Source organism: Adiantum capillus-veneris, chromosome 28, assembly GCF_014529385.1.
Source record: "Adiantum capillus-veneris isolate H3 chromosome 28, ASM1452938v2, whole genome shotgun sequence".
Lineage (NCBI taxonomy): Eukaryota > Viridiplantae > Streptophyta > Polypodiopsida > Polypodiales > Pteridaceae > Adiantum > Adiantum capillus-veneris.
The window spans coordinates 50572239-50583722 of NC_140958.1; the positions used below are offsets into that span (position 1 = coordinate 50572239).

Below are 11484 nucleotides of genomic sequence, written 5' to 3' on the forward strand. Positions count from 1 at the left end.
GTACCAACTCACCATTGAATCTTTCATTTAGTCCATTACATTGTGGATAATAAGGAGTGGTATGTTGGTGCCTAATCTTCATCTTTGTACATAAAAAGTCTAATAGTTTAGCTGCAACCACACACACGTATATACTTGAATTGTCTCATAGGCCAGCTTTGGCCTCTAATAGACAATGAAAGATCAAGATCTCTCTCTCTCTCTCTCTCTCTCTCTCTCTCTCTCTCTCTCAGAGTGTTTGTCTTCTCTATTTTCTCTGCTCTTTTGATGACATGTTTGTCGATTGATTTTGTGGTTTGTGTAAAAGTGTTTAGTCTTTTTTTGAATCTTATTATACTTTGTGAATTCAGATCTTTCTGACCTTAATTGCAAAGGTATATTATCATAAAGGGAAAGGTCGAAGATTACTTTCAAAGACAAGTCATGAAGCTAGATGTACCTTTTTTTGCAGGGCTGATTGCTTCTTGCCTTGACAGAATCTAGAAGCGTTTCCAATGGCACTTACCTGGAGTGCAACTTTGAGTCCCACCCTGGTAGGAAGTGTAATGTTAGTACTTGTTATCTTTATATGTGTGTGCAAAGAAATAGCTGGCAAGGTAGGTTTGTTTTGTTTTAAAAGATAAGATGGATGGAAGTTGAGAAATGGAGGACAAGACACGATATGGATAAGCTAGTAGAGAAAGTTTTAGAGGTTTCCAAACTTCTAAGAGTCTCAAAGAACATTGCAGGGTTCTACAGAGTGTCAAATGTAATAAGTAAGTCATCATGGGCACTGTTGCATGCAGATCTCAAGACGACATGGTGTTCCAGACAGAGATGTGCAAGCTCTTATGCTTAATCAACAGAAGAAGGCTCAGTATGATTTGCACAAGCTCAGGCAGAGAGGCATCAGGTCAAAACAGAAGGGAAGCATTGTCCTTCATGCTTCTCTAGGTGAAACTGTCGAAGAAAAAGGCACAGATTCAAGCAAAGATGAAAAGCCTTCCCAGAAAATTGACCAAGCAGATGCCACAAAGCCTGCGAATGTTACCGCTGCCAACCCATTTGTAGGTGCCAAAATTTCATCTCGAATTGCTGCCAGAACAGGTGGTACGACGCCCCCATCCCCTACAAGCTCCTTAGCACCAGGCCCTCAGGGACTTCCTCCTTTTGACTTCAATATACCAAAATCTCAAGGCGGTTCTCCTTTTAGCCCTAAACCTCCAGGCGCTCAAACTTTCAGCCCCAAACCCCTGAACTCACAAGGTAGTCCCTTCAGTTCACCCACAGCAGGAACAGAGAAGCTCAAGGGAGCAAAGCCAAGTGTATTTCTTGATTCTAGAGCTGGTGGTACTTTTAAGGAGCCAGGTCCCAAGGGCTTGCTAAATACTCTACGCCAGTCTGAAGAGAGAGCTACAAAATTTGGTCGGCCTGGAGTGCCTAAAAATCTCTTTGATGAGCCTGAGAAGCTTACCGCTGAAGATAAGAAGAGGTTTAATTTCACCTTGAATGTTGGTCAGCTGGTCCTCATATTCTCATTTCTAACAATTATAGGCATTATGCTCGGTACTGCCTTCGTGGTTCTGTTTTGTATTGTTATGTAGTAAAGGGCATTCTTCCTTTGCAACTTACAGGTTAAAATTGTACATTGTCATGCTACAGTATGTTAAAAGAGCTCTGTTGTCAAGGCTTGGCCTAGTTATGCCTTTGCCAAACCTACAAGATGGAATTAGATCACATGGTCAATAGCATTGTACGAATATCGTGCTGCAAATCTGTTTACGCTCTTCAACACACGCAGTATTCCCAGGTTTATTGTCAGCAAGACCGCAAATGTAAACAAGATGTGGATAAATAGACTAAAGACTATATCTGGGCTTCTGAGTTGCTTGGTGAAGAGAGAGGCATAGCCAAAGCAATGTGCTCCCTTCCTAGTGAGTTGTTTTATATAAATGGCTACAACATTCTTTGGTATTGTCTTCATTCTTTGCAGGCCTTGTATGTATGGGACCTACATGAAATTTTAGTTGATATATTTGTATGAATCGCAATGTAGTGCGCTTTGGAGTCATTGATTAACCAAAGACGAAAGGAAAGGATTGCATTTACCTAGTCCAGGTGTTAAACTATGAAGGAAAATGAAGCAGCAAAATTGGCATTCACTGTGCTACTGAGACATTCTTTGGGAGAAATTAGAGTGTAATTCTGGTGCCGTTTTGTAACATTTCTTATAGGTAGTATACTAGTATGGGAGTCTTGTAGATTGTAGGCCACTCTCTCTCTCTCTCTCTCTCTCTCTCTCTCTCTCTCTCTCTCTCAAGAGAAGGAGAAATCCCCAAGGTCTTCAAGGAAGAGCTCACCAAAGGTGATCGCTACAAGCATAGAGGAGAAGATTGAAGCCAAAAAGATGAGGAGACCCTTACCTTTAGTAAAGCTTAGAAAGATGGCAAAGACAGCCAAGGAGAGGGCTCTTTATCCTACAATCTCCGAGTGAGATAGCAAGGATTGCTTCCGCCGGGAAGAGGATGTATTACACTTTAGTAGCATACCGCAGATAGAGCATAGATGCTATGTATGCATCGAGTCCTACATGCCCTCAAAGAAAGCAAGAGAGCTGTATACCAAGTCATCATTGATGGCAAGGCCATTGAATAGGGACTCATGGCCTATGAGTTACCTTACTCAGAGACACACATGGTAGTATTGAGTTTCAATGGTTCTTTATGGACAAACCCAAGGAGACTCTAGCCAGTGATGGAGAGTAAAGACATTGCACTACTCACCAAGACACATGAGAGCCAATTATAGACTCGCACAAACCCAAAGCTTTGAATATCCATAAGGTGCACAAAACTCGCACATCCACATTATAACTGGAAAGAATTTAAAAAAGAGGATAGATTCCACCACTTGTCCACTTGATCATATTAAATACACTAAAATATGATAATAGCCTTGCCTTGTTTGTAATGGAGTATGGCTATAACATTGACTGTAGCGGAATTAAAGTAACAATAGTGAGCATTTCCTCAAGAGAATTCTTAAAGAGCATAAGGAGAGCACTTGATTAAAGGTAGAAAAATGAACATTATACCTAGATAGCTTGCCATGAACAATACTTGTAAGAGAGAGAGAGAGAGAGAGAGATTGACAACAGTTGAAGATGGGATTTAGTTGAAGCGAGTTCCCCCTTCAAAAGGATTTTGTATTATAGATTCTCCCTTAAAGAGAGACTTGGTACAATACATGCTTTGTGCTCTTTGAGACCTTGTTGATGCAATGAAGGTTTTTCCAAGGACCTCAAACACCTTCAAAGGCTGAGAGAGCTTGCAAGTAGTGAGGGAAAGGAAGAGGAAGAAGAAGTGGCATACAAGAAAGAAGTACTTTCCTCACCATAGATTACTCTTGGAGCTTAGCTTAGCATAGTAATATAGATGGTAGAGGAGATGAGCATGCTACTGAAGCTTGACTCTTGGTTGGATTTGCATTTCATAGCCAAGAGGTGTTGGTGTAGGCTCTCTACTTTTCAAACTTGGAGAAGAAGATGGAGTTCTTGCTCAACACAATGAGAGAGCATGTGAGTGTGTGAGAATGAGTCAAAATGAGTTCTCTCCTTGCCTAGGGAGACCCCTCTCTCTCTCTTTACTCATGCTTGATCACTATAGACCCTTGCCAAGCCTGGCCAATCACAAGCTATGGTCATTTCAAGCAATAGGGTAGCATTGGACAAGTTTCCTTCTTTCCCCTTTTGAGAGAGAGAGCTTAGTTAATTAATTAAATGCATCTCAATTCTCATTGGACCTCCCTAAAGACCATCCAATAGGATTCATGCACACCATATAGACAACATGGGTAGGTGCTTGACATGTGTCCTTATTGCCTCTTAAGTCTTGGTCTTGCCTGTGTGTGTGTGTGTGTGTGTGTGTGTGTGTGTGTGTGTGTGTGTGTGTGTTCTCTCTCATGCCTCTACCTTTAGGATTCTCCCCCTTCTTTTGTAGGAGTCATGCTTGACTCTGAACACCTCAAGAACCTTAGTCATGAAGAACCTCAAGCCCCTAATTCATCAAGTGCAACAAGCACCTCAAGAAACTTAGTCATCAAGCACGACAAGCACCTTAGTCAACTCAAGCACGACAAGCACCTCAAGCACATGCCTAGCTTTCCTAAGGTTTAAAGTACCTAAAGGTCCTAGGTCTAAGGACATTTAACACTAGAATGTTAACCTAACAGGACATAAAAGTGTCCTTTCAGGGTTTTGGGAAAAAATTCCAAAACCATAGTAGATCCACTCATTTTGAAAAATACTTTCATGGGCTTATAGTTCAATAACTACTACATATGGAAAAAATGAGAAACTTGTAATTTTTCTCATCCCTTGGTCACTACAAGCCTCCAAAGTTGATGGACCAATGAATTTTGCCCAAAACAACAATTTCTTATGGTTGATTGCATATAACTGAGAGTGGAGATTTTTGTAGGAAAACATATGGTTGGTGACCAAAACATATGGTTGCTTTTACCTCACTAAATTTTTTTTGGGCAAAAAAAATAGGTACAAAAAAAGTTGCATTTTTGCCATTTAGCGGACCTGTCATCAAAGTTTCTATAGTCACGCTCAATACAGATACTATATACATGTTTTCTTAGCTCCTTTTGGGCCTCTAGATTCAAAAGGAGACATGGAGAATGTCAAAAGGATAATGGATCTCTTACAATTGGAACCTTGGGGGCAATGATAAAGTGCTAAATACTTTTTAACATAAAAAAACTAGGTTTAGCATTATGACCTCTAGAAACCCATAGAAACTACTCAATATCTAGCCAAGTTTGTAGTCTATGATTAGATATGGTCACTACCTACAAAATACACACAATTGACCTAAGAAACTAGCAATATTGAGAAAGTTATACTTGCTACTTTAAAATGTATCGTATTCTTCAGCAATCAAAAAACTCAACCATCATCATATACTATGCTATATAGCATATTAGGTCCCCCAAAACTCAAGGAAGATTAGCTTTATGTTATACATTATACTTGCACAATCAAAATTGAATTTGGATATCAAGAAAGCCACCAAAAAAATCATAAAAGTGCTAATTTTGGCCAAAAAACAGGATTATGCAATTCTTGTAAAGTGGTCATAACTTTCAATTTTAACACTTAGCTCTCCCTACAAGCATCAAAACCTGTTGAACTATGAAGGCCTAACCTCTAGCCATATAAACCTCACAAACATGAAGTTTAGAGTGGTATAGTTGCCAAAAATTGAAAAAAAGCCAAAAACAGGACCCGTTTTTTCACACAGTTTAGGTTCAAAAATGTTGTGCAAGAGTAAGGTTAATGGTGAGATCGATACTCAAAAAAAAATGCTAAGTTTTTTTTAGCTCATAAGTCAACTTTGTGGATATATAGCACCTAGAAATTCATTTTCATACCCTTCAAATAATTCAAGCAAAATGGTCACTTAACAGGACACAAAAGTGTCCAAGGACATAAAAGTGTCATGTTACCATTCTAGTGTTAATGAAGCTAACCCTAAGGTCTTTTAAGCTCCAGTATCTGCTCATTTCTCTTTGATATACCATCTCCCTTTTGGACCCTTAATGAGAGGTAGCATTGTCTTCTTTTTGGTCTCATGCTGAGATAGATCTAAAAGCACATATCTATATTCTAACTCTTGTTCCCACATTAAATTATCATCTCAATACGAGAAAATCATTTGGGATATGTAGATATTAGATTTTATGACATTACCTCGCTCTTGAAACAATAGTCGTCCTTGACTATCAGTCTATGTTTCTTAGTCGTCCTCGACTATTAGTCTATGTTTCTTAGTGGGTAGATGATCCTTTTTTACCCTACGACGTCATTCTAGAATGGATAGCTAGTCTATTTGGTGCTTGGGAGACTTAGCCCTCTCAAGCAAGTCTGCTCTTTTAGTCCATACCATACTCCGAAAGTAGAGTGACAAATTCTACTTGGTGTTTGGGAGATGTCCTCATCACAAACATGATTCTAAGCATGCATACAACTTAAGTTTGTAAGAGAAGTAGTCTTATAAGACAAAAACATTGCTCATTTAAAAAAACATCTACATTTGCTTACTCTAGTGTAGCATTGTAAGCATTGAAAAGGTTCGTACTATCCTTTAGATGTGTTCCTTGCGTCCATATACCATCTTCAAAAGGATAATATAAGATACAGTTTGATAATCTTACCATGTCTTAGTACCTTGTCTTCATGTGGAAGGATGGATTTGGATGGAAGCACCTCTTCTTAGTGGATCTCCTTTGTAAGACTTAAGCAGGCTTACATAAAAAGCAATGTGTATCACTACAAGAGGTTGTGTGCTCTTGTGACACTGTTAGCGATGGAAATACACTGGGTTTTTATAACCCCCGGCGTCGCTAATAGCGTCGCTACGAGAGCGTCACTATATGCGTCGCTATAAGCGTCGCTATATAGAGACTCTTATAGCGACGGTCATAGCGACGTTTACACAGAAGTCTATAGCGTAGCTCATAGCGACGCTCCAGAGCCATAAATAGCGACGCTTATAGCGACGCCCGAGAGAATTGTTTTTTGGTGACAGGGCATTGAATTCCCTGCCACCCATCAACCATATTGTACTTGATTCACTTTTTAAAAAAAGTGCAAGGGTAGATAATAGACCCAAAATAGTCACCCACAAGACGCATTGTTTGCAAAATTGACAAGCGTAAAATTGACAATTGTACACATCATAGGCAAAATGAATTGATTGGCAAATGTAATAATGACAATTGTACAACATCATAGGCATAAAGAATTGATTGGCAAAATGAACTGCGGTGACAAATGTAATAATATACATGGTTCAAAAAGACGTATAAAATCCGTCTCATGATACATAAGCTATGAGAAACCCTAAACTAATGCTATCTAGCTACGGCTAAACTGATGTCGTCTAGTCAGACGTCTCATCGCGTCCAAGCGGCGTATCTATCGGATTCTGCAAAAAAAGACAATAAGACAGCTTTCAGTAAGTATAAACATATAACGACATTTATAAAACAATACAAAAAATAGAAAAGAGTAAACCCTAATACTAACCATGCCGCCGCGAGAACTGAGAATGTCCATCAGGGCGTTTAAGCCCTTCCTGCCTGCGTACTCGCGCTCATACGGTGTGGGATCACGTCCTGTCATCGACCACTGTCAAAACATACAAAGATTTCATTATGTTAGAATTAAAAACTCATAAACCCTAAACTATCGAACATAAAGAGCAATGCGAAAACACTTACAAAATCGACCTCAAATGATGCCCATCCACCGCTCCCCAAGTGGTGCGAGCTCCTTGCCTCTACTCGCGCTCTGGCTGCATCCTTTTGTTGCTTCCACTTGTCGGGATTCTCGCGCACTGCTTTCTTTGCATTCTTCCACTCTTCTTTGGCCAGCCAATCTGGCCCGTTCCACCCATGCTTGATTGCTTTTTGCACTTTGGAACGCTTGTGTTTGCAGTATTCGCACATTCGAATCTTCATCAGGTCTTCATTGAAGTGCTAATCCCGTGTTGGAACGGGAAACTCATCATGAAGTATGCTGATGACTCTGTTTTTTAAATCACTTGGTACTTCACTCCATTTGTTTAGTATGTAGTGTCTAAACAGCTGAAAGGAAAGACCACGCATGCGCGAGATCACCTTCTTGTCGTCATCATCCATGATGATGCCGCCGCCGAAGTCGACGGAGTAAGGCAAGCCCTCTGGCCGGTGACGCGTGAACGTGGGTGTCCCGGCAGGGGTCTCTAGCGGCGTGTGGATGGGGGTACGGACGTCAGGTGTCTCCACCGACGTCTGGGCCTCGAAGCGAGGAGTGTCGAGTGGGGTGGCTCCTGGCGGAGTAGGTAGAGATGTGTAGCTACTAGGAATAGTCAGCCGTGCAAAACCTGGCGTAGATGGCGATGTTGTGGCTGGTGTGGGGGCGGGCAAAGAAGGGGATGGTAAAGAGCCTCGTCGAACACGAGGCGGTGTGGAGGCATCGGCGGCGGAATCCCCACAACAACCGCCACCGCCACCACTAGAGCGCCGGTGTCTAGACGAGTGTGAAGATCGTCTCGTCGACACCGAAGCTTCGGAGCGCGCCGAATGCTCCGAAAGAGAGGGAGATGCGGATGGAGTAGGAACGCGCGATGATGCGCCAGAGCGATGACGCTCCACGTACCACTGTCTCTACTGCGGTGACAAAGAAGAAAGAAACTCCTCATCATCCATACCTGCATTAAACACACGAATATTTGAACTTAATATTGAATGAATAGAGTAGACAATGACGCAAAGACCATTAAATACAATGACGTAATGATGCATATAAATACAATGACGCAATGAATTGAGTGATAGAAGAGGCAAGTCGAAAACTCAGAATTTTCAATCAAAAGATGTGAGCGCGAGTAGAAAAGAGCGTTATACACCATGGAAGGTACTTAGAGAGCCAGAGCTTTTACAACACGGAGCAAAATTGTTCAAATACAATATATGTGGCTTTAAGAGATCTCTCTCTCATCCTCACATAACTCAGCATAACTTCCTATATCTATATAGAGCTCTCCGTTTAAACACATATCCTCTGTTTCATTTTGTACCTCCTCTGCATGCACCCCATATAGAGTAGTAGCATCTTGATGCTCGTCTGGCACCACCGCAGCGGCTTCTGATTGAGCATCTTCTCTGATATCCTCCATTGATGCCGTTGTGATTGGCACATGGTAGCCTTCATACGTCCTTGCACTACGAGGGGCTACTTCTATGACGTACCACCAGTTTGATGTAGACTTTGTGGGATGAAATATTACCTGCCAGAGCCACATAACTTACATGAGAGCTTTCAAGCACATAACTTGTAAAAGGGGGATGTTAACTATTTACATACTTACTTGTTCACAATGCTTGTGTAGTACGAAAGTGTCTCTTAGGTCAGTCCATTTCTTAGTAGAATCCACCTCAAGAAAACCAGACTCTCCTCTACGCACAGTAGCGTTGCGACCCTCCATGATTATCTTGAACCATTGCACTTCGAACAAGTCTACAAAAAATCCTCTGTAATCGATCCTCAAAATCTCTTGTAGTGTGCCGAAGTAAGTGAGTTCCGCCACCACAGGATCTACATCAGAGGAACGTCGTCGACTAGACTGTTCAAATTTTGCCATGATTCCACAATCTTGAGTAAAACGCTTTTTGTCGATCCGTTCCACCCTAAAATGTCGCCCTTTACACCATGCTGCTGTGTATGACTTATACTACAACGAACAAAGATTATGAGTGGCCGTTCAAACGTTTAGAAATAAAGTCCTAGTCGTACATTGCAAACTTACCTTGGTCGCGCAACCCCGAGAGTACTCCCACTCTTCCTCAGTCACCCTTCGTCACCGCATTGTTGTGCGCTTTTCAATTGGTTGTGCAACCATCTTAAGCTCATGAATGTTGGTAGGCTCTCCAGAACCGTCGGATAGTGCATCGGTGGTCGTCTTCCTCGTCTCCACTCGATTCATGCCCTTTGTCGCTCTTGCTTTGCATCCTCATATTGTGAAATCCACTTTTGCATCAGTGGATTGTGAAGCATGCAAAATCGGTTGATTTTAGCCTCTAGATCTTCCGTCATTTTCTTCTCAACACCGAGATTGCACATGACAATCCCAGATATGCGCTCATCATCTATGGTTCGCCATAGCGTGTCCCGGGCTTTATCAAATCCGTCTAGCCACTCTCCAATGTACACTAGGGACTCTGATACCAATCAACCTTCTGCCATGCTACCCTCCGGACGTGCCTTTTGACGCACATATCCCTTAAGCGTTTTCATGAAACGTTCTAAGAAGAACATCCATCTGGAATGAACTGTGCCAGCTATTTCCACCTCATCAACTATGTGAACAAGAAGATGCACCTGAATGGTTAGCATGGTCGTAGGAAAATGTTTCTCAAACATGCACACAAGCTTCGCAGCATTTAGTTTGGCGAATGGTATGGAGTCTACGTTGATCTCCTTTTGTGAGATCCATTGCACCAGCTTTGCAAGTTTGTAGATTGTGTTACGGATGTCGAGAGACAAACATCCCTCAATGGCAACCGGTAAAATAAACTGTAAAGTATGTGCAGCAATGATATTAAAGTCCACATTTTATGCAATGATATTAAAGTCCACTATGAACGTACCTGACACATTTTATGCCAATCGTGTGACTTCAAACCGGTAAGCTTTCCTTCTTTAGTAAAACACGTTCGGAGCGAGTGCATTACGCCAGTGGGGGTCCGCAAAGATCGAATGGTCTCTTTTACTTTGCGTTCTTGGGATCCTGTGAAAATCCATGGTGCTTTAGGGAGTTTTATCGATCCATCAGACGCTGTTTGCGGCCAATATTGCTCCATACGATCCACATTTCTAAGGTCAACTCTGGCTCCCAAAGTATCTTTCTTACCGGTCAGATGGTTCCATAGTAGATTACCCACATTCTTGAATATGTGCATTGGATCGAGCAAGTGATTGATCATGAGTCGGGGCCACTATGGTAACTCGTACCATAGAGATAGTCTCTTCATCCCTGGAGGCAATCCGTCATCGCACATCTCCTTCTGCTCTAACCATGCTTGTGCAGACATCCTTGGTGGCTCTCTTCCCAAAAAGCCGTCGCGTAACACATGATTCTCTGGAAGATACGCTTGATGACCTTCGTAGATTTGCTTCTTCAGTGAGGGCGCCCTACGTGCATTCAGTCTAGGTCCACATGTGACACATGCTCTGTATCCGCTTGTTTGAAGCCCTGCATGTATACACATGATAATAGATCAACTATGGGAAAAAACAAGATTTACAGTGTCTGAGTGAGGAGTGTCAATAGATCACCTGAGCATTCTGTTAGCCCGGGATAGTCATGCATGGTCCACATTAGAATGCCTCTGATCAAAGCATTCCGTCGTCTTGTGTGTCGGCTCATATCCACCACCTCTATGCCAATCCACAATTGTTGTAGCTCTTCCAATAGTGGACGAAGATACACATCCATATTCTCCACTTTATATCGCCCTGGCACAATCAAGCTTAGCCATAGGTGCACCTTCTTCGTAGTCAACCACGGGGGAATATTGTAGTTGACGATGACAACGGGCCATACACTGTAAGATATTGGTCTTTGACCAAATGGATTTACGCCATCCATAGCCAGGCCTAAGCGTAAATTTTGAGCTTCCCTGGCAAAATCCGACCATGTTCCATCTATATGTTTCCAGGCTACGCAATCTGCAGGAATTCGTAGCACACCATCCGAAGATTTATTCTCCTCATGCCATGATGCTAGGGCGTCCATGGACTTACATTCGAAGAAATGCTTGATGCGAGGAAGCAGAGGAAAATGTCGCAAAACCTTTTGTGGAATTTTTGTCCCGTGGAGATCTACTCGATATCTTTTGGAATCACATTTCGGACACTTCTCCATGTCTATGTATTCCCCTCTGAAAAGAATG

General features: G+C 41.9%; 1 protein-coding gene across 1 annotated transcript; it reads left to right on the forward strand.

The window, feature by feature from the left end:
* Positions 1 to 449: 449 nt before the first annotated feature.
* Positions 450 to 1583, forward strand: LOC147420436 (uncharacterized). Its single transcript, XM_086504544.1, has 2 exons — positions 450 to 533; positions 786 to 1583. Exons 1-2 carry the CDS (start codon positions 495 to 497, stop codon positions 1581 to 1583), a joined length of 837 nt encoding a protein of 278 aa, XP_086360670.1. The 5' UTR covers positions 450 to 494.
* Positions 1584 to 11484: the final 9901 nt, after the last annotated feature.